Source organism: Bos mutus, chromosome 20 (assembly GCF_027580195.1).
Source record: "Bos mutus isolate GX-2022 chromosome 20, NWIPB_WYAK_1.1, whole genome shotgun sequence".
Classification (NCBI taxonomy): domain Eukaryota; kingdom Metazoa; phylum Chordata; class Mammalia; order Artiodactyla; family Bovidae; genus Bos; species Bos mutus.
The window spans coordinates 35,238,090-35,262,676 of NC_091636.1; the positions used below are offsets into that span (position 1 = coordinate 35,238,090).

The window sequence follows — 24,587 nt, forward strand, 5'->3', positions numbered from 1 at the left end:
TGTTGATTATAATGGTTCCTATTTTGATTAATAAAAATGTGTTTGAACCTAGTTATAATGATTTAAAATTCACAGCCCCGAACCGTGATTATGTTTGCACCAACCTAATACTATCTGTGTCGGTTCTGGGTCATTTTCAGTTGATTAATTTTTCTGCTTACTATGAGTCATGTTTTCCTGCTGCTTTGCATGTCTGATGATATTTGGATACTAGTCATTGTAAATTTTGCTTCATTAGGTGTTTTCTATTTTTCTTTTATGATTCTTACTGAGCTTTGGTCTGAGACATTTTAGTTATTTGGAAACAGTTTGATTCTTTCAAATCTTGCTTTGAAGATTTGTTGTGTGCTGTGTGCTTAGTTACTTCAGTTGTGTCCAACTTTTTGTGACCCCATAGACAGTAGCCTGCCAGGCTCCTCTGTCCATGGAGTTTCTCCAGGCAAGAACACTGGAGTGGGTTGCAATGCCTTCCTCTGGGATCTTCCTAACCCAGGGATCAAACCCAAGTCTCCCACATTGTAGGCGGATTCTTTGCAGTTTGAGCCACCATGGAAGCCCAAGAATACTGGAGTGGGTAGCCTATCCCTTCTTCAGAGGATCTTCCCAATCCAGAAATTGAAACGGGGTCTCCTGCGTGGCAGGCAGATTCTTTACCACCTGAACTGCCAGGGAAGCCCAAAGATTTGTTAGGTAGAATCAAAGAAATGTTTAGTCTGTACATGATTGTTCCCCACCACTGAGCCAAGACTTTTCTGAATACTCTGTCCAATGCCCCATGCACTATTAAGTTTTTCAGTATGGCCATTAGAAACAAGCACTGCTCCCTGTCCTGTGTAAACACATGATACTCATCCCTTTACTTTTTTTGAGTGATAATTTCCTCACACACATGCGCCAGCTGTTGCTGTAATGGCTGCATAAAGGGTCCTTCTGCAGATGTTTAGTGTTCTCTCTGGGCCGTGCTCTGTTCTCTGGTACAGTTTGTTCTCCTTGGACTCTGAGCTCTGTTTCTTGAACTCAGTTTGCCTGGGTATCTCCTCTCAGCACCAAGGCCTGGAAACACTCTAATGACAGTAAACTGAGGGCAGTTGTAGAGCATTCTTTTTTTTTTTTTTTCGTTTCTCAATGATTATTTTTCTTTACTTAATGTCCAGTGTTTTGAGAACTGTTGTTTTATGTGTTTTTTTTTCAATTTTGGGGTTGATTCAAATAAGACAGTATGTTTGGTTCCTGTTACTACATTATGGCCAGAAGTGAAAGGTGTTCTTGCAGTTGGGGTTGAAATTTTAGAATTAGTGGTTAAATAGTTCCAGGTGATGTAGAGAGTTGGACCATAGGTATAAATGGAGTAGAGAGGTGCAGGTCATTCATTGAGTCATCCACATAAACTTTGAAGTCTCCTAAGTAGGTAGATTTGATACAGAAAGTAAGACTTTAAAGAAAACCCGAGAGTCAAAGTTGTGAAGTTTTAATAATGCATGTTTCATGTGTTTTGTTAGGGAAAATAAAATTATTTTAAAATTATCTTAATCTTTTAAAATTATGTTAAATTATTTTATCTGTTCTAGAACCTTCTGATAACTTAAGGGAGATTCTCCAAAATGTGGCCAAATTGCAAGGAGTATCAAATATGAGAAAGCTAGGCCATCTGAATAACTTTACTAAGGTAAGTAACTTCAGTCTTTACATTATCATCCTAAATTATTTTTTCCTTATTGTACTTGTTAGGTATATCTTAACCACCATTAACAAGAAATTCTTCAGTATTCCCTCAATATTAGTGTTTCCTTGGCCCTTTCTCATGGATTTTTGTTATATGTTTTTAAATTTAAAAGTATATTTGAATAATGAGACATATTTGACATTTGTTGTCAAATATTTGGTAGGTTCAGAAGAGAATAAAGGGAAATCACTGAGAAATCAGTAATTCAGTCTCCACTATTAGTCACATAAGGATGTAATTCTGTTGCCTTTTAATATTCATTTTTATGGGGTATCATATTATAAATATGTTGGTACATGAGTATGGTGTGTTGCATTTCATAGATGTAATGATTTCCAGAGAAATATTACCACTTCCTCTTCTTTCCTGATAACTCTGTTTCCATTATCTGGATCTCAGAACTCAACATACATGTTAGGGTACTTGTCCCAAATAAATATTGACCTGATCTCTACTAGCCACCAAGAATTCCCAACTTTGATAGATGGATTGGTATGGTTGGGAGCCTGGTAATGCCGAACAGCCAACTCGTGGAAACACTAAAATACCTGTTATTTGAAACACTAAAATACCTGCCATAAATAGAAAATAGAATGCTTCCTTTGGGAAAATGAATTTCCATTTTTACTTTACTAAGTATAAATTATTTTACGTTTTATTTATTTTTATATTTTATTGAAGTTTAGTCGATTTACAGTGTCATGTTAGTATTAGGTGTACAGCATGCGATTCAGATTATATATACTCATTTTCAGATTCTTTTCCCTTATAGGCTGTTACAAATATTGAGTATAGTGCCTTGTTGTACATTTTAAACATAGGAATAATTGTTTTAGCTGCTTACTAAAAGTGTGATCCATAGACCTGCAACATTGGTGTCACCTTGGAGTTTGTTTGATATGGACAGTTTTCAACCCCACCCAGACCTACTCAGTGAGAATCTACATTTTAATGAATATCTCAGATGAATTTGGGCGTCCATTAAAATTTGAGTCACACTGTTTTAATCTTTCCAAAATGTTTAATTCTTTGCTACTTGGTAGTTAGACTGTGGCTTGAATTTGATTTTATTTCATAGAAAAAGAAGGGGTAAGAATATAGTCACTAAGTAACAAAAAAATTTTTTCCCAATAAGGTGTTATATAATAAATACGAAGTAGATTAGTTTTTTTCTTTCCATAGTTGGTGAAATATACATATACACTTATTTTTTTCTTAATGAAACATTCTGGGATTTAATTTTATACAACATGAGAAAATTATCTTGTATGAGTGATGACAGTGATTTTTAAAAAAACTTTCAAAAACATTGAATAAGTGCTTGTGAAGGGGTTTTCAAAAATATCCTTGTTGTATGTTTCATTTTTATGAAAGTGTTGAAAATCTTCAAATACATTTCTTCAGTGTACTACTCAGGTAATGTCAGATTTTTAAGACCTAGAGTTATTTCAAGGTTACAAATTGAATCTCCTGGTTTTACTCTATTAAATTTCCCAGTTTTATGTCATCATTCTTCACCCAGTCTAATAGTAACATGTCTTAGCACTTGCCTTCATTTAACTGTTAAAAACAGTTAATAGAGGTTTATGTCTTGTTTGATCTCCTGGTTCATGTTATAATCAGCTTGACATCTAGTTATGTACTTCCATATCATTTACAACTGGGATTCTAAAAGAAGAATGAATGTAAGAATGGCAGTGATTTCTTTTATTTCACTTTGGCACCGGAATGGGTCCTTTTTTTGTTGTTTAGTCTTCAGTCGTGTCCGACTCTTTGCAACCCCATGGACTGCAGCACACGAGGCATCCCTGTCCTTCACCATCTCCTGGAGCTTGCTCAAACTCATGTCCATTGAGTCGGTGTTGCCTTCCAACCATCTCGTCCTATGTTGTCCCCTTCTCCTGCCTTCAATCTATCCCAGCATCAAAGTCTTTTCTAATGAATTGGCTTTATGCATCATGTGGCCCAAATATTGGAGTTTCAGCTTCAACTTCCGTCCTTCCCGTGAATATTCAGGACTGATTTCCTTTAGGATTGACTGATTTGATCTTCTTGCTGTCCAAGGGACTCTTAAGAAGAGTCTTCTCCAACACTGCAGTTGAAAAGCATCAATTGTTTGGCACTCAGCTTTCTTTATGGTTCACCATAACTACTGGGAAAACCATAGCCTTGACTAGATGGACTTTTGTCGGTAAAGTAATGTCTCTGCTTTTTAATGTGCTGTCATGGTTTGTCATAGCTTTTCTTCCAAAGAGCAAGTATCTTTTAATTTCATGGCTGCAGTCACCATCTGCAGTGATTTGGAGCCCAAGAAAATAAAGTCTTCCGCTGTTTCCATTGTTTCTGCATCTGTTTGCTATGAAATGATGGGACTGGATGCCATGATCTTAGGTTTTTGAATGTTAAACTTAAGCCAGCTTTTTCCCTCTCCTCTTGCACTTTCATAAAGAGGCTCTTTAGTTCCTCTTTGCTTTCTGCCATAAGGGTGGTGTCATCTGCATATCTGAGGTTAATGATACTTCTCCTGGCAATCTTGATTCCAGATTGTATTTCATCCAGCCCAGCATTTCAAGTGATGTACTCTGTATATAAATAAGCAGGGTGACAATATACAGCCTTGACGTACTCCTTTCCCAATTTGGAACCAGTCAATTGTTCCATGTCCAGTTTTAACTATTGCTTCTTGACCTGCAGGCAGGTTTCTTAGGAGGCAGATAAGGTGGTTGGTATTCCCATCTCTTTAAGAGTTTTCCACAGTTTTTTGTGATCCGCATTGTCAGTCTTCAGTGTAGTCAGTGAAGCATAAGTAGATGTTTTTCTGGAATTCTCTTGCTTTTTCTGTGATCCAGTGGGTGTTGGCAATTTGATCTCTAGTTCTTCTACCCTTTCTAAATCCAGCTTGAATATCTGGAAGCTCCCGGTTCACATTACTGTTGAAGCCTAGCTTGGAGAATGGGTCCTAAAGCACTGTTAAACTCTGGAGAAGCACAATACAGTAGAAACACATGTAAGCCACTTTTGTAATTTTAAATTTTCTAGCAGGTCACACTAAAAAAGTAAAAGGAAGTGTGAAATTATTATTAATATTATATTTAATACACTATATCCAACTTAACATTTTATGTAATTAGTATCAATTAAATATCAATAATTAAATATCAATGAGATATTTAATATTTTTTCATACTAAATCTTAGAAGATAAGTGTGGGTGTTTTCACCTCAGTTCAGTTGCTCAGTCATGTCTGATTGTTTGTGACCCCATGGACTGCAGCATGCCAGGCTTCTCTGTCCATCACCAACTCTCAGAGCTTGCTCAGACTCATGTCCATCGAGTCGGTGATGGCATCCAACATTCTCATCCTCTGTTAGCCCCTTCTCCTCCTGTCTTCAGTCTTTCCCAGCATTAGGGTCTTTTCCAGTGAGTCAGTTCTTCACATCATGTGGCCAAATTATTGGAGTTTCAGCTTCATCAGTCCCTCCAGTGAATATTCAGGACTGATTTCCTTTAGGATTGACTGGTTTGATCTCCTCGCAGTCCAAGGGGACTCTCAAGAGTTTTCTCCAACACGAGAGTTTAAAAGCATCAGTTCTTCGGCACTCAGTTTTCTTATGGTCCAACTCTCACATCCATACATGACTACTGGAAAAACCGTAGCTTTGACTAGATGGACCTTTTTTGGCAAAGAAATGTCTCTGCTTTTTAATATGTTGTCTAGGTTGGTCATAGCTTTTCCTCCAAGGAGCAAGTGTCTTTCAGTTTCATGGCTGCAGTCACCATCTGCAGTGATTTTGGAGCCCAAGAAAATAAAGTCTGTCACTGTTTCCACTGTTTCTGTGTCTGTTTGCCATGAAGTGACAGGACCAGATGCCATGATCTTAGTTTTTTTGAATGTTGAATTTTAAGTCAGCTTTGTCCATTCTTTTCTTTCACTTTCATCAAGAGACTTTTTAGTTCCTCTTTGCTTTCTGCCATAAGGGTGGTGTCATCTGCATATCTGACGTTATTGATATATCTCCCTGCAGTCTTGATTCCAGCTTGTGCCTTATCCAGTTCAGCGTTTCACATGATGTACTCTGCACATAGGTTAAATAAGCAGGGTGATTATATACAGCCTTGATACACTCCTTTCACTGTTTGGAACCAGTCCATTGTTCCATGTGTGGTCCTGTTGCTTCTTGACCTGCATACAATTTCTCAGGAGGCAGGTAATGTGGTCTGGTATTCCCGTCTCTTGAAGAATTTTCCACAGTTTGTTGTGATCCACACAGTCAAAGGCTTTGACATAGTCTATAAAGCAGAAGTAGATGTTTTTCTGGAACTCTCTTTCTTTTTCGATGAGCCAGTGGATGTTGGCAATTTGATCTCTGGTTCTTTCCTTTTCTAAATCCAGCTTGAACATCTGGAAGTTCTCGGTTCATGTACTGTTGAAGCCTTGCTTGGAGAATTTTGAACATTTGCCAGCATGTGAGATGAGTGCAGTTGTGCGGAAGTTGTGTGGAACATTGTTTGGCATTGTCTTTCTTTGGGATTAGAATGAAAACTGACCTTTTCCAGTCCTGTGGCCACTGCTGAGTTTTCTAAATTTGCTGGCATATTGAGTGTAGCACTTTCACAGCATCATCTCTTAGGATTTGAAATAGCTCAGCTGGAATTCCATCACCTCCACTAGCTTTGTTCGTAGTGATGCTTCCTGAGGCCCACTTGGCTTCACATTCCAGGGTATCTGGCTCTAGGTGCGCGCCGTCACACCATCATGGTTATCTGGATCATTAAGATCTTTTGTATAGTTCTTCTTTGCATTAATGCCACCTCTTCTTAATATCTTTTGCTTCTGTTAGGTCCATACCATTTCTGCCCTTTATTGTGCCCCTCTTTGCATGAAATGTTCCCTTAGTATCCCTGATTTTCTTGACGAGATCTCTAGTCTTTCCCATTCTGTTGTTTTCCTCTATTTCTTTGCAGTGATCACTGAGAAAGGCTTTCTTATCTCTCCTTGCTATTCTTTGGAACTCTGCATTCAAATGGGTATATCTTTTCTTTGCTCCTTTGCCTTTACCTTCTCTTCTTTTCTCAGCTATTTGTAAGGCCTCCTCAGACAACCATTTTGCCTTTTTGCATTCCTTTTTCTTGGGGATGGTCCTGGTCACTGTCTCCTGTAAAATGTCACGAACCTCCATCCATAGTTCTTCAGACACTCTATCAGATCTGATCCTATTTGTCACTTCCACTGTATAATCATAAGGGATTTGATTTAGGTCATACCCGAACGTCCAGTGGTTTTCCCTGCTTTCTTTAAGTCTGAATTTTGCCATAAGGATTTTATGATGAGCCAGTCAACTCGCAGTCTTGTTTTTGCTGACTGTATACAGCTTTTCCATCTTTGGTTGCAAAGAATACAATCAATATGATTTCGGTGTTGACCATCTGGTGATGTCCATGTGTAGAGTCTTCTGTTCTGTTGTTGGAAGAGGGTGTTTACTATAACCAGTGCGTTCTTTTGGCAAAACTCTATTAGCCTTTGCCCTGCTTCATTTTGTACTCCAAGGCCAAACTTGCCTGTTACTACAGGTATCTCTTAACTTCTGCTTTTGCATTCCAGTTCCCTATGATGAAAAGGACATCTTTGGTGTTAGTTCTAGAAGGTCTCATAGGTCATCATAGAACGTTCATTCTCAGCTTCTTTGGCATTAGTGGTTGGGGCATCGACTTGGACTACTGTGATATAGAATGGTTTGCCTTGGAAACAAACAGATTATTCTGTTTTTTGAGATTGCACCCGGAGGCTCCGTCTCCCACTGGCCTCCAAGGTCAAATTCCCTGGGAGTTCTCAGTCCCTTTGCAGGATGCCCAGGTTGGGAAATCTGTTGTGGGTCCTAAAACTTTCTTAACAGTGTGAGAATTTCTTTAGTATAATTGTTGTGCAATTTGTGTATGTTACAGCACATCTCTGTTCAGATAAAAACAAATTTCTGTGCTTATAGCCACCTGTGTGTGGCTAGTAACTACTAAACATAGACAGTGTGTGTATAGAACTTTTTGAATTAGGAGTGATTTAAACATCTATTTCTCTTGGATAGCTTTCTTTTTCCCTATTCTCTATTCTACATATATTTCTATCTAGATCTCCATTTCTTATGGGTTAAGGTCAGTTGCTCTCTTTCCCCTTTTCCTCCCTCCACTTCTTTGTTTCCTTTTGAATTTTTCCCATGGTTTTTCACGAAGTTGTTCCCTCCACTTGGTCTTTCTTTGATCTGTGTTCTTCCAGTCTCTTCTCGTGTTTCTCTTTCCCTCTGTTCTCTCCTTCTACTCCTCTTTTTATCTCCTTCCCTGGTTCATTTCCTCTCTTTTCACCCTTCCCTACACCTTCCCTTCTCTCCTTCCCTCTCTATTTTCTTCCTTCCTTTTCCCCATCGTATCACTGTATAGAATGATGTGTCTCTGTAATAAAGGCCCTAGGCTTTTGAAGGCCCTAGGCTTCTGAGTGGAGAAGGCAATGGCAACCCACTCCAGTACTCTTGCCTGGAAAATCCCATGGATGGAGGAGCCTGGTGGGCTGCAGTCCATGGGGTCGCTAAGAGCGACTTCACTTTCACTTTTCGCTTTCATCCATTGGAGAAGGAAATGGCAACCCACTCCAGTGTTCTTGCCTGGAGAATCCCAGGGATGGGGGAGCCTGGTGGGCTGCCGTCTCTGGGGTCGCACAGAGTCGGACACGACTGAAGTGACTTAGCAGCAGCAGCAGTAGCAGCGGCAGGCTTTTGAGCTTCTTGTACTTTTGTCTTTTGTTTTGCCATATCCTTTGTGTACAGTTTTCACATTTCTCTCTGGCTCTGGTATCAGCTTGTAGCAGCCCTTTTATTTTCTGTTTTAAATTATTTATGGATTTAACAATCAGATAAGCAAACGTACTAGAATTTTTCTGGAATATGAGAGCCTCACCATTGGGTAAGGGTGTGAGAGGCTGTTCCATTAGTGTAGTCCATAAACATGAGACTTGATAAACTCTGCTCTGGCTGCCTGGTGATAACAGTGAGAAAAGTATGAGCTTCAGATCAAGCGAGTGAGGTCTTAATAGCCCATCTCTGACCCTAACTAGCAAGGCAGCGTTGGACAGATTTCTTTACTCAGAGATTGTTTTGCTGCAGTTAAGAGGCAAGGTCCCAATACAGTGCTTGGCACATAATATGTACTCCATACCAGATAATGCTTTACAACCTAGGGTTTGTTTTTTGTATTCTTTTTCTTTTTTTTGCTAATTTTCAGGAAGTTTTGTTGACTGTAAAAAGGTGAGTCTGTTTAATAGCTTGAATTGGAGATTGGTAAGCTGTTACTGTAACAGTTTTTCAGCTTGAGCAAGTTGACTTATTGGGCCAGATAATTATTTGTTTGGGGGGGCTGTCTTGTTCATTGTAGTGTTAGCAGCACCTCTGGCCTCTACCCAGGAGATGCTTGTAGTATACCTCCACTGGTTGTCAAAAGCAAAAATGTCTCCAAGCATTGCCGAATGTTTCCTAGGGGACAGAATCATCTCAGTTAAGAGCCAGTGCTGGAAATAAATGTCTGTAGGTTTTATTATCGGAGAAGACAGTGGCACCCCACTCCAGTACTCTTGCCTGGAAAATCCCATGGACAGAGGAGCCTGGTAGGCTGCAGTCCATGGGGTCGCTAAGAGTTGGATACAACTGGGTGTCTTCACTTTCACCTTTCACTTTCATGCATTGGGATAGGAAATGGCAACCCACTCCAGTGTTCTTGCCTGGAGAATCCCAGGGACGGGGGAGCCTGGTGGGCTGCCATCTATGGGGTCACACAGAGTTGGACAGGACTGAAGCAACTTAGCAGCAGCAGGTTTTATTATAAAATTTCTCCAAATACCGAGCACAAAATAAATGCTTATTGAATTTAAATCATAATAAAATGTGTCTTTGAATTCTATATTTTTGAGCTAGGTTAAAAAATATTTACAGATTTGGTGTTATTTTGGTACAGTCTGTAAGTTCATTAACTTACAGTATAATATTTAGAAATTCTTAGAAGTCTCTAAGAATAGGTCTGCAGAATAAGAAAATAAGAAAAAGGGTTATGATTCCAGGAGACTAGTTAGACAAGAATTAGTTGGTCACCCTTCATTGTGTTCTTATAATAGGTTATACGTGTCTACTAAATTTTATGATTTTGGGTATCATTACTATTTATTGTGTTGCTCTCTTATTAAACTGAGATTATTAAGCACAAGAAATATGTAGTATTTATTTTTTTACTCTTATATCCCTCTCTTCCCCAAATCTTGGCACATTGCAAGTGTTTAATTAAAGGTATTACATTGGAATGATTTTGCAGTTTGAATAAGAGTTTTCTGTTGTATTAGCATTTGTTTTGTTATTAAGTATAGCATGCCTGTTAGGATTAAGTTAATTTAATAGATCAGTGGGGCTGAAATGTTGTATAGGGTGGGCTTTATCTCTAGAATTAAACCTCCTTTTAAGGTATGAAGAGAGGGTGCCAGTGATGTGATCCTAGGACCACGTGAATGTCACACACCCATGCTTGCCTTCTGACATCATTTCACTAAAGTATTGTGTATAACAGGCTGCTGATGAAAATAATCTTAGCATTCTATTTTTAAAACTGACAACATGCTGATTATCTAAAGACCTTTTTTTAAAGGTGAAAATATTTTAGCTCTTTTACATTTTAACTCTTTCCCTATATTTAATTTCATATATGAAAAGCTCCAGAGGAATCTTGTTCTGTTTAAAAAAGCTTCAAAATTATATAAATTAAATATAAAAATAATAGTGGTATTAAACAATATACAGTAAAAAGTGAAAGTCCTGTCTCACATCTTTTTCCCATCCACCTCCTCATCCCGACAAAAGGACCATTTCTCAGAAGTTACCACTAGAAGGTATTTATTCTTATTCTTCTTTGGTATAATTATCAGCGTGTATGTGTATATGTTTTATTATGTTGTAAGAATTAAGCTAAACTAGAAATGTCTGATATAATGCTCAGTGTATTTAACATTTATTATATGTGTACATAAGGGTTTTTTTAATGAGATCTTGAGATTTGTAGTTTGTATTTTATCCACTTCCCAGGATATCATGAGCCCTTTCTTTTTCTATAAATGTAGATCCACTACTTTTTTGTAGCTGCATATGTGTGTTGATAGATGTGTGTGTGCATATCTATCCATCCATATATATGTATATGCGTCCAAATATACATACATATGCATAATACATATACTGTAATTTATTTAATCATTCTATCATTAGAAAATGCAAGTATTCGCTACTTCTTTTTGCATTTTAAATAATGCATTAGTAACACTCTTAAGTACTGTTTTATGCAGAATAGAATTTTAAAACTGTGATTATTTAGCCAAGAGCATTTGTACTTTTTATTTTAAAACCTACTTATAAATTACCCTCTAAAAAGACTATGCTGTGGAATTCTAATTTGTGGCAAGATTTTTTAAAGTTTGGGTTACTCTCTCTTTTGTTTCTTTAGGAGAACTGTTCAGTTAACCCTCAAAGCCCTATAAGTAAAATGGTCATAGCATTTAACTGTCCAGTTTAGCTGATCATTATGTTTTTTAAAGTTAATAATTTTAATAAGCATCTCAGGCATTTTTATTACCTAGAGATGGTTAAGACTTCTAACTTGTCAAAATATAATATTGTTGATAGCCACCTTTGAATATTTTATATTTGTCAGAAATACTTAATTTGTAAAGAAGTTCTGTGAGTTAAGGATAACAAATAGATTGACTGATGTTGCACATGGATTTTATTAAGCAGAATATACAAATAGCTGTGAAAAGAAGAGAAGCAAAAAGCAAAGGAGAAAAGGAAAGATACAAGCATCCGAATGCAGAGTTCCAAAGAATAGCAAGAAGAGATAAGAAAGCCTTCTTCAGCAATCAATGCAAAGAAATAGAGGAAAACAACAGAATGGGAAAGACTAGAGATCTCTTCAAGAAAATTAGAGATACCAAGGGAACATTTCATGCAAAGATGGGCTTGATAAAGGACAGAAATGGTATGGACCTAACAGAAGCAGAAGATGTTAAGAAGAGATGGCAAGAATACACAGAAGAACTGTACAAAAAAGATCTTCACGACCCAGATAATCACGATGGTGTGATCACTGACCTAGAGCCAGACATCCTGGAATGTGAAGTCAAGTGGGCCTTAGAAAGCATCACTATGAACAAAGCTAGTGGAGGTGACGGAATTCCAGTTGAGCTCTTTCAAATCCTGAAAGATGATGCTGTGAAAGTGCTGCACTCAATATGCCAGCAAATTTGGAAAACTCAGCAGTGGCCACAGGACTGGAAAAGGTCCGTTTTCATTCCAATCCCAAAGAAAGGCAATGCCAAAGAATGCTCAAACTACCACACAATTGCACTCATCTCACACGCTAGTAAAGTAATGCTCAAAATTCTCCAAGCCAGGCTTCAGCAATATGTGAACTGTGAACTTCCTGATGTTCAGGCTGGTTTTAGAAAAGGCAGAGGAACCAGAGATCAAATTACCAACATCAGCTGGATCATGGAAAAAGCAACAGAGTTCCAGAAAAACATCTGTTTCTGCTTTATTGACTATGTGAAAGCCTTTGACTGTGTGGATCACAATACACTGGAAAATTCTGAAAGAGATGGGAATACCAGACCACCTGATTTGCCTCTTGAGAAATTTGTATGCAGGTCAGGAAGCAACAGTTAGAACTGGACATGGAACAACAGACCGGTTCCAAATAGGAAAAGGAGTACATCAAGGCTGTATATTGTCACCCTGCTTATTTAACTTCTATGCAGAGTACATCACGAGAAACGTTGGGCTGGAAGAAACACAAGCTGGAATCAAGATTGCTGGGAGAAATATCAATAACCTCAGATATGCAGATGACACCACCCTGATGGCAGAAAGTGAAGAGGAACTAAAGAGCCTCTTGATGAAAGTGAAAGTGGAGAGTGAAAAAGTTGGCTTAAAGCTCAGCATTCAGAAAACGAAGATCATGGCATCTGGTCCCATCACTTCATGGCAAATAAATGGGGAAACAGTGGAAACAGTGTCAGACTTTATTTTTTTGGGCTCCAAAATCACTGCAGATGGTGATTGCAGCCATGAAATTAAAAGATGCTTGCTCCTTGGAAGGAAAGTTAGGACCAACCTAGATAGCATATTGAAAAGCAGACATTACTTTGCCAACAAATCTCCGTCTAGTCAAGGCTATGGTTTTTCCAGTGGTCATGTATGGATGTGAGAGTTGGACTGTGAAGAAGGCTAAGCGCCGAAGAATTGATGCTTTTGAACTGTGGTGTTGGAGAAGACTCTTGAGAGTCCCTTGGACTGCAAGGAGTTCCAGCCATTCCATTCTGAAGGAGATTAGCCCTGGGATTTCTTTGGAAGGAATGATGCTAAAGCTGAAACTCCAGTACTTTGGCCACCTCATGTGAGGAGTTGACTCATTGGAAAAGAGTCAACTCTGATGCTGGGAGGGATTGGGGGCAGGAGGAGAAGGAGACGACAGAGGATGAGATGGCTGGATGGCATCACTGACACTATGGACGTAAGTCTGGATGAACTCCGGGAGTTGGTGATGGACAGGGAGGCCTGGCGTGCTGAGATTCATGGGGTCGCAAAGATTGGACACGACTGAGCGTCTGAACTGACTGACCAGTGTTGTTGTTGTTGTTGTTGTTGTTGTTGTTCATGTTCATTCACTAAATCATGTCTAATTCTTTTGAGACCCCATGGATTACAGCACGACAGGCTTCCTGTCCTTCACTATACCAGTGACATCTTATCAAAACCTTTACCTCATTCATTCATTCATTTATTTTTTTGTCTGCGCCATGTGGCATGTGGAATCTTACTTCCCTGACCAGGGATTGAACCAGTGCCCCCTGCAGTGAACGCTTGGAGTCTTAACCACTGGACCAGGGAAATCCCGTTCCCCATTTAGATATAAGATATCATTAGCAATATTTTTGTTTATATTAAAAAATTTAATAGTTACACTCATGAAATAGTTGTGAATTTCGGATGGTATTGAATGCTTAAGTTGATGTATAAGTAACAAATTTAACAAACCTAATTCAACTGAGCTGATTATTTGCTTTCATCACGAGTAAGACCAAAAATAAAATCTTAATTTCAGGTGGAATGAGTCAGGGGTTGAAAAAATGTTAATTGTATTCTCTCTCTCCATTTCTCAGCTCTTTTCTTTTAGGTTAGTTTCATTCTCAAACACTTTCCATATGACTAAGATACATCATCTTTACAGCTTTAAATAATAAGAGCTTAGCCTTCTCTTACAACTTCTGCCTGAACTCCGATCCTATTTAGTGATATTAAACTAGGTATTTTGTGACTGATAGTCATAAAAACACATGGGGTGGGAAGCAACAGAACGCCAGTGAAATGTGTGATGTCTAATAATTTAGCATTTTAAGTGACTATTAAGTTCCTAATTCTTACATTTTGAAAGATTTTTCAATGATTTCTAACAGTAATTTATTCTTACTATTAACAAAGCTATGTAATAGGGCAGGCATTGTTACATTTTAATATTTTACACAGGAGAAGAAAAGTTACCAATAATAGCTAAGATAGAATTTAAAAAATTTGTTACTTAATGATTGAAGGTTAATTAGTAATTCAGTCAGTAGTTGAGGCAGGATGAGATTCCTGTTATTTAAATTTACCAATTCAGTGTTCTTGCTATTTCTGCCCACCTCTTTGCTAGAGTTAAAAGTAAAAGGGTTTGATTTGTAAGATTTGTTTATTTAAATTGGGAGGTGATTGGTAAGAAAGTAAATCACTATAAAATTTTTTTATTAAAATAAGTTATTCCTAATATTTTGAAACTTAACAATAGATGAACTCTCCTGGTGATTCAAAGTGTAATGTTTCTTTAATAGTGGAAAATTTAGAATCTTATCAGTGTCTTCTCTAATTTCTTAGATATATTTCCTGATATATGTGCATTATTTACATATAGAAAGTTTAGTCTCTACTTGGGATAATTCTATTTCAAAGGGGATATTTTCATTAACACTGATTACTAAGACCTCTTCTATATATCTGGAAACAATTGTTCAGTCGCTAAGTTGTGTCAAACTCTCTGTGACCCCGTGGACAGTGTAGCCCAGGCTCCTCTGTCCTCCACTGTCTCCTGAAGTTTGCTCAAATTCATGACCATTGAGTGGTTGATGATGTCTAACCATCGCATCATCATCTTCCCCCTTTTCCTTTTGCTTTCAGTCTTTTCAAGCCTCAGGGTCTTTTCTGTCGAGTCAGCTCTTCACATCAGGTGGCCAGAGTATTGGAGCTTCAGCTTTAGCATCAGTCCTTCCAATGAATAGTCAGGGTTGATTTTCTTTAGGTTTGACTGGTTTGATCTCCTTGCTGTCCAGGAGACTCTGGAGTCTTCTCCAGTACCACAACTCCAAAGCATCAATTCTTCAGTGCTTAAGCTTCTGTATGGTCCAGCTCTCATGTCTGTGTACATGACTACGGGAAAAACCATAATTTTGACTATAGGGACCTTTAGCAGCCAAGTGATATCTGTACTTTTTAATGTGCTGTTTAGGTTTGTCATAGCTTTCCTTCCAAGGAGCAAGCGTCTTTTAATTTCATGGCTGCAGTCACCTTCCACGGTGGTTTTGGAGCCCAAGAAAATAAAATCTGTCACTGTTTGCACTTTTTCCCCTTCTGTTTGCTATGAAGTGATGGGACTGGATGCCATGATACTATTATTTTTAACGTTGGGTTTCAAGCCAGCTTTTCCATTCTCCTCTTTTACCCTCATCAAGAGTCTCTTTAGTTCCTCTTCAAACAATATGAAAGCACAATTTAGCCACTGTTGAAAGGATAGCCTTAATATCTGTTACTGTCCCTGGAGAATAGGCAGATAATTATGAGAAATACGTTTCACTGTAAACTGTTTTTAGTTACTTGTGATTTTCCATTTTCCAGCTGAGTGCACATTTTTCTCAGAAACATTTCTTTCAGTATAAATACATTTATATTAGGTAGCAGAAAATGAAACTCCTTTCTAAATAATTTCCAAATTCTGTGTGCTTTTAGGAAATCATAATAATAACTTAGACAAAAATTTTTTTTTCACCTTTCAAAACTGCTAATTCTAGCAAATGTTAAATGGTGAACAGTCATATATTTTGTGGTTTGAGAAGGGGGATAATTTTGAAATTACGTTTCACTGAATATATAGTTTTCTGCAAGGATATCTAGTAAGTGTGAAAAAGAAAATGCAGGGAAGGAGAACCAAGTACATACTTAGGTGAGAAACTAAGTCTTGACCAGATAAGATTTTTTATACTTTATTTTTAAGTTTCAAAGCATTTCATTTTATTAACATGATGTAGCAGAAGAGTGGAAACACTGCCTTTTTAGAAATGGAGTTAGTTTAAGAAACTAACATTTTCCCCATTTTAGAAGCACAATATTTTATGTTTTAATAACAGATTCTGAGTTTAATTTTTCTATTAAGTTTATAAATTAGAACATTTCCAAAATCTAAGTGATAACACGACGATAAGATGTCCTTTTAATTTTCTTTTTTATTAATATATGGTGCCATACAGTGACAATGATAGTAATCTAAAATATTTGTGAAATCTCAAATACTCCGTATTTCTAGTAATGCAGTTTTAAGTCTTTTTGTCTTTAAGTCTTTAAGTAATGCAGTCTTTTTGTGTGTTTGTTAATCCTTTGAAATGGGCAGTAATTCGTGTGTGTTTTTTGCTAGCTGTTCTAGAAAAATATAATAAATTCACTTATTCATTTTATGTGTTAATAGCCAAGAGTATGGTTCTCCAGATTCTTGATTCATACCATTTTTGCAGCTGGGGAAATGATAATGTTCAGTTATTCTGTTTTTAAATCCACCACCTCCCCCATGTAAATTTTTGTTTGTTTGTTTGTGTGTTTGTTTTTGCATTGCATATGTAAATAATTTTAATACAAAAGTAGACTCATATTTCAGTGGGCTCTGGACTTAGACTGGTTTGGTTTCATTTCTGGCTTTACCATTTAATAATAGCTTTGTGATGTTTGGCGGTCTTATTACCATCTCTAGTCTCAGTTGTCTTTATTACCAAAATATTACTTCTTTACTAGGATTGACATGATTAATAGTCAATAAATGCTACTTCTGTTACTATTTATGAATACTATACTGTATATATAATTCTTCTTAGATTATCTAAGTAATAGATAATCATTGTAAATATTTATAAAATACAGAAAAGCACAGAAAGAAAAATAAATCACCTATGATTGTACTTTCTTTTTTGGTGATAAAATGGTGATGTGTGGACGTCTTAAAAAAAAGTATATACCTTTTTTTAAGAAATGTATATTTTAAAGAATATTTTCCCTAACTCATTGATACATTATGCAGTTGTTGTTTGTGTTTCCAGTCTTCCCAGATGGGCCTTAGTGGTAAAGAAAGCACCTGTTAATGCAGGAGATGCAAGAGATGTGGGTTAGATCCCTGGGTTGGGAAGATCCCCTGGAGGAGGGCATGGCAGCCCCCTCCAGTATTCTTGCTTGGAAAATCCCACGGACAGAGGAGCCTGGTGGGATGCAGTCCACAGGGTCGCAAAGAGTTGGACACGACTGAAGCGACCCAGCGTGTTTTGTGTTTCAGTATTATGTAATATTAATACTGCTACATAGGTTTCTCCTTTATGAACATTTGTTTCTAGTTCCTTATTGTTGTAAGTCATGACATGAGGATCTTGTGCTTGAACCTGCTTTCAGTTCAGTCAGTTCAGTCGCATCTGACTCTTGACCCCAGGGACTGCAACACACCAAGCATCCCTGTCCATCACCAACTCCTGGACTTTGCTCAAACACATGTCATCGAGTTGGTGATGCCATCCAACATTCTCATCCTCTATCATCCCCTTCTCCTCCTGCCTTCAGTCTTTCCTAGCATCGTGGTCTTTTCCAATGACTCAGTTCTTTGCATCAGTTGGCCAAAGTATTGGAGTTTCAGCTTCAGCATCAGTCCTTCCAAGGAATATTTAGGACTGATTTCCTTTAGGATTGACTGGTTTATCTCCTTGCAGTCCAGGGGACTCTCAAGAGTCTTCTCCAACACTACAGTTCAAAAGCATCAATTCTTTGGCGCTCAGCTTTCTTTATGGTCCAACTCTAACATCCATACATGACTACTGGAAAAACCATAGCTTTGATGAGACCAACCTTTGTTGGCAAAATGATGTTTCTTCTTTTTAATATGCTGTCAAGATTTGTCATAGCTTTTCTTCCCAGGAGCAAGCGTCTTTTAATTTCATGGTGTCAGTCACCATCTGCAGTGATTTTGGAGCCCAAGAAAATAAAGTCTGTCACTGTTTCCATTGTTTCTGTGTCTGTTTGCCATGAAGTGATGGGACCAGATGCCATGATCTTTGTTTTTTGAACATTGAGTTTTAAGCCAGCTCTTTCCCTCTCCTCTTTTACTTTCATCAAGAGGCTCTTTAGTTCCTCTTTGCTTTCTGCCATAAGGATATTATCTGCATATCTGAGGTGATTGATATTTCTCCCAGCAATCTTGATTCCAGCTTGTGCTTCATCCAGCCTGGTATTTCGCATGATGTTCTCTGCATATAAGTTAAATAAGCAGGGTGATAATATACAGCCTTGACATACTCCTTTCCTGATTTGGAACCAGTTCATTGTTCTTTGTCCAGTTCTAACTGTTGCTTCTTGACCTGCATACAGATTTCTCAGAAGGCAGGTAAGGGGTCTGGTATTCTCATCTCTTGAAGAGTTTTCCACAGTGTGTTTGAAAGTTAAGGCTTTGGCATTGTCCGTAAGGCAGAAATAAATGTTTTTCTGGAACTCTGTTGCTTTTTCTGTGATCCAGCAGATGTTGGCAGTTTGATCACTGGTTCCTCTGCCTTTTCTAAATCCAGCTTAAACATCTGGAAGAACCTACTTTACTTTTTAAATTATTAGTAGAAATCATCAAAAGAAAGTCCTGATTTTGTTGCATTTTTCCAACTTAGTTGTCCATATGTGTTTAGTTTATAATTCCATCCGCAGTATGTTTTTTTATTTAGTATATTCATGTTGAAAAACAGTTTCTTGCCAGTTTGTTAAGCTCTATTTAAATAGCATTTTCCGGTGTATTTGATTCAGATTTTAGGAAATAGGATATATATTTATTTATCTTCAGTAAATTGTTTTGTGCATTCTCTTTGCCTCATTAATCTTTTTGCAATTTGTTTAGACTTTCACATGTTAAGCACCTGCCTGTATTACTTTACTGTGAGGGTGGGGTGTTATGAGCTGAATTGTGCTGCACGTTCCACCTCCAACCCCCCCACCAATTTGTTTGTTGAAATTCTAACTCCTAGTACCTCAGAATGTGTCTCTATTTGGAGCTTGGCCCATTAAAGAGGTAATTAAGATGAAATGAAATCCTATGGGTGGTCCCTAATCCAGCGTGATTGGTGAACAGATAAGATAAAGACACAGCATACATAGAGGAAAGATCATGTGCCGACACAGAGAAATGATAGCCATCTACCAGCCAAGGAGTGAGGCCCTAAGAACAAAAAACTCGTCAAGACACTTTGATATTGAACTTTTAGCCTCCAGAATCATGAGAAAGTAAATTTATTTGTATAAACCATCCAATTTGCTTATTTGTTACAGCAGCCCTAGCAAACTAATATAGGGCCTAAACCTTTTGCCAGTCATGTTTTTATAAATATTTTTGACTAATATATTATTTGCTAGTAATATTGACTTCCAGAAAAACATCTATTTCTGCTTTATTGACTATGCCAAAGCCTTTGACTGTGTGGATCACAATAAACTGTGGAAGATTCTAAAAGAGATGGGAATACCAGACCATATTACCGACCTCCTGAGAAATTGTAGGAGGCGCTAATGGTAAAGAATCTGCTTGCCAATGCAGGAGACGTAAGAGATACGGGTTCCATCCCCAGCTAGGGAAGATCCCCGGGAGAAGAAAATGGCAGCCCACTCCAGCATTCTTGCCTGGAAAATCCCATGGACAGAGGAGCCTGGCAGCCTACAGTCCATAGGGTTGTAAAGAGTCGGACATGATTGAAGTGACTTAGCATGCATTCATATAGCTTTTAAATAAACTGTCAAAACAGACTGGGTCAAAAACAAGGAGAGCCTGTGTGAAGGCAACAGGCAGTTACTCAGACTGTAAGTGGTGTAGGAACCAAGACTTCAGAGAAGAATCTTGTGGAAATGAGCTAACTTCTGCAACAATATTTACCTGGGAAGTACTGACTAATGTGAAATGTGGACAGGAAGGTAAAAATTCATACTCTAGTCCCAGGAGTACTATTGCTGAAAGATGGAGAAAACAGCACCAGAGCTTTTGATGGAGACCTGTGGAATCAAGTAAAGGAGATTCTTTCCTCAGTACATGTGTTGAATCCTGGGATGGGAAACTTAAAATCCTAAGTAGAAAACCTTTGAAAATCAAGGTGGAGCTCCTAACGTTTTTGTAAAGCAAAAATGAGATGTGTCATTCTCTTGAGATTCGTCTCATGAACAACAAGCTTTCAGTTGAAACCTGGGGGAAGGAGGGGATGAAAGGAAAAACCAGAGGTTGACTCAGTCTTACAAGGGCAGCAGCCTAATCAGGACTCGCCATTGTCCATTGGCCTCACAGAGAGCAGGGTGAATCCCTTGTGGAGAAAGATGTCATCAGGAATCTCTGCAAGTTTTTGTGTACAAAGATTATAGAATCCACCAAGATAGGACTGCATGACCAGAACAAAAGGAAAAACAAATAATGAAAACAGACTCAGAGATTATCTATATCATTCATATCCATTTAGATGATAAACACTTTAAACATTTAAAGTGTAGTTAATATATCAAGAACATAGAGTAAACTGGAGAAAATAGGTGAAAAATGATTTTTTATTATGATATTGGATGTGTACAAAGTAAATGGAAACACATTATGTCAAGTTAAAAACTCACTGGATAGGTACAATAGAGGATTAGACATATCAGAAGACAAGATAATAGAAAATACCCGGCTAAAGGACAGAACCCCATGAACAGTATGAAAAGGCAAAATGATAGGATACTGAAAGAGGAACTCCCCGGGTCAGTAGGGGCCAATATGCTACTGGAGATCAGTGGAGAAATAACTCCAGAAAGAATGAAGTGAAAGTGAAGTCACTCAGTCGTGTCCAACTCTTTGCGACCCCATGGACTGTAGCCTATCAAGATGCTCCATCCATGGGATTTTCCAGGCAAGAGTGCTGGAGTGGATTGCCATTTCCTTCTCCAGGGAATCTTCCCAACCCAAGAATCGAACCTGGGTCTCCTGCATTGCAGGCAGATGCTTTACTGTCTGAGCCACCGCCAAAAGAATGAAGGGATGGAGCCAAAGGAACAACAATACCCAGTTGTGGGTGTGACTGGTGATAGAAGCAAGGTCCGATGCTGTAAAGAGCAATATTACATAGGAACTTGGAATGTTAGGTCCATGAATCAAGGCAAATTGGAAGTGGTCAAACAGGAGATGGCAGGAGTGAACATTGACATTCTAGGAAACAGCGAACTAAAATGGACTGGATTGGGTGAATTTAACTCAGATGACTATTATATGTACTACTGTGGGCAGGAATCCCTTAGAAGAAATGGAGTAGCCTCATGGTCAACAAAAGAGTCTGAAATGCAGTACTTGGATCCAATCTCAAAAACGACAGAATGATCTCTGTTCGTTTCCAAGGCAAACCATTCAATATCACAGTAATCCAAGCCTATGCCCCAACCAGTAATGCTGAAGAAGCTGAAGTTGAATGGTTCTATGAAGACCTACAAGACCTTTTAGAACTAACACCCAAAAAGATGTCCTTTTCATTATAGGGGACTGGAATGCACAAGTAGGAAGTCAAGAAACACCTGGAGTAACAGGCAAATTTGGCCTTGGAATACAGAATGAGGCAGGGCACAGGCTAATAGAGTTTTGCCGAGAGAACTCACTGGTCATAGCAAACACTCTCTTCCAACAACACAAGAAGACTCTACACATGGACATCACCAGATGGTCAACACGGAAATGAGATTGATTATATTCTTTGCAGCCAAAGATGGAGAAGCTCTATTCAGTCAGCAAAAATAAGACTGGGAGCTGACTGTGGCTCAGATCATGAACTCCATATTGCTAAATTCACATTAAATTGAAGAAAATAGGGAAAACCAATAGACCATTCAGGTGTGACCTAAATCAAATCCATTATGATTATACAGTGGAAGTAAGAAATAGATTTAGGGGACTAGATCCGATAGACAGAGTGCCTGATGAACTATGGACGGAGATTCCTGACATTGTACAGGAGACAGGGATCAAGACCATCCCCATGGAAAAGAAATGGAAAAAAAGCAAAATGGCTGTCTGGGGAGGCCTTACAAATAGCTGTGAAGAGAAGAGACGTGAAAAGCAAAGGAGAAAAGGAAAGATATAAGCATCTGAATGCAGAGTTCCAAAGAATAGCAAGAAGAGATAAGAAAGCCTTCCTCAGCGATCATTGCAAAGAAATAGAGGCACACAACAGAATGGGAAAAACTAGAGATCTCTTCAGGAAAATCAGAGATACCAAGGGAACATTTCATGCAAAGATGGGCTTGATAAAGGACAGAAATGGTATGGACCTAACAGAAGGAGAAGATATTAAGAGGAGATGGCAAGAATACACAGAAGAACTGTACAAAAAAGATCTTCACGACCAAGATAATCACAATGGTGTGATCACTGACCTAGAGCCAGACATCCTGGAATGTGAAGTCAAGTGGGCCTTAGAAAGCATCACAACGAACAAAGCTAGTGTAGGTGATGGAATTCCAGTTGAGCTATTCCAAATCCTGAAAGATGATGCTGTGAAAGTGCTGCACTCAATATGCCAGCAAATTTGGAAAACTCAGCAGTGGCCACAGGACTGGAAAAGGTCAGTTTTCATTCCAATCCCAAAGAAAGGCAATGCCAAAGAACGCTCAAACTACCGCACAGTTGCACTCATCTCACACGCTAGTAAAGTAATGCTCAAAATTCTTCAAGCCAGGCTTCAGCAATATGTGAACCATGAACTTCCAGATGTTCAGGCTGGTTTTAGAAAAGGCAGAGGAACCAGAGATCAAATTGCCAACATCCGCTGGATCATGAAAAAAGCAAGAGAGTTCCAGAAAAACATCTATTTCTGCTTTATTGACTATGCCAAAGCCTTTGTGTGGATCACAATAAACTGGAAAATTCTGAAAGAGATGGGAACACCAGACCACCTGATCTGCCTCTTGAGAAACCTGTATGCAGGTCAGGAAGCAACAGTTAGAACGGGACATGGAACAATAGACTGGTTCCAAATAGAAAAAGGAGTACGTCAAGACTGTGTATTGTCACCCTGCTTATTTAACTTAGATGCAGAGTACATCATGAGAAACGTTGGGCTGGAAGAAGCACAAGCTGGAATCAAGATTGTCGGGAGAAATATCAATAACCTCAGATATGCAGATGATACCACTCTTACGGCAGAAAGTGAAGAGGAACTCAAAAGCCTCTTGATGAAAGTGAAAGTGGAGAGTGAAAAAGTTGGCTTAAAGCTCAGCATTCAGAAAACAAAGATCATGGCATCTGGTCCCATCACCTCATGGGAAATAGCTGGGAAAACGGTGGAAACAGTGTCAGACTTTATTTTTTTGGGCTCCAAAATCACTGCAGATGGTGATTGCAGCCATGAAATTAAGAGACACTTACTCCTTGGAAGGAAAGTTACGACCAACCTAGACAGCATATTGAAAAGCAGAGACATTACTTTGCCAACAGATCTCCGTCTAGTCAAGGCTATGGTTTTTCCAGTGGTCATGTATGGATGTGAGAGTTGGACTGTGATTAAAGCTGAGCACCAAAGAATTGATGCTTTTGAACTGTGGTGTTGGAGAAGACTCTTGAGAGTCCCTTGGACTGCAAGGAGATCCAACCAGTCCATTCTGAAGGAGATCAGCCCTGGGATTTCTTTGGAAGGAATGATGCTAAAGCTGAAACTCCAGTACTTTGGCCACCTCATGAGAAGAGTTGACTCATTGGAAAAGACTCTGATGCTGGGAGGGAATGGGGGCAAGAGGAGAAGGGGACAACAGAGGATGAGATGGCTGGATGGCATCACTGACTCGATGGACGTGAGTCTGAGTGAACTCCGGGAGTTGGTGATGGACAGGGAGGCCTGGCGTGCTGTGATTCATGGGATCGCAAAGAGTCAGACACAACTGAGCGACTGAACTGAACTGATCAACCTAGGGATTTGGAAATTTATGTTTTCCCTAAGCAGGGATACAGATAAAACCACACTTGAACAGTTAGAATGAGAAAATCAAAAGATAGAGAACAATACCTTGCATGGAGTCTGAAAAAAAAGAATATGACCTTCTTAGGAGCCAGTAATAAGACTGATATCAGACTTCTTAACAAAGAATGGAATCCATCTTGAATTGTTTTGAATTCATTACCAGCAACCTTGACTATAAAACAAATGAAGACACCAGTAAAACAGATCAACAACAATGACTGAGGGAGAAGAGAGAATACCCCATAAAGGTATCACTGACGTGAAGAATAATGGAAATGTTGTGCATTTGAGAGTAAATATAAATTGGTAATTGAACTAACTAAAAACAGTTGTAACTTTATAGGGCTTAAAAGATAGGTAGAAAAAGCAAAAACATAGGGAAAGGTGAGATGAATAAATGGAAATGAAGTGTTTAAAGAGTGTTTTTATTGAGGACATGGTAAACTAGTAATTTCTGTTAGACTGTAGTAA

At 38.4% G+C, this 24,587-nt stretch overlaps 1 protein-coding gene across 7 annotated transcripts in view; it reads left to right on the top strand.

The window, feature by feature from the left end:
* RICTOR (RPTOR independent companion of MTOR complex 2) overlaps window positions 1-24,587 on the top strand; it is a 141,811-nt gene that overhangs the window by 36,047 nt on the left and 81,177 nt on the right. For 6 of the 7 annotated variants that reach the window (XM_005907619.2, XM_005907620.2, XM_070357616.1 and 3 more), the window contains one exon: window positions 1,569-1,666. In XM_005907619.2, the coding sequence (XP_005907681.1) occupies window positions 1,569-1,666 (98 nt within the window). Of the gene's footprint in view, window positions 1-1,568; window positions 1,667-24,587 lie in introns of those variants that run through there. The other variant, XM_070357619.1, reaches the window with a different exon arrangement.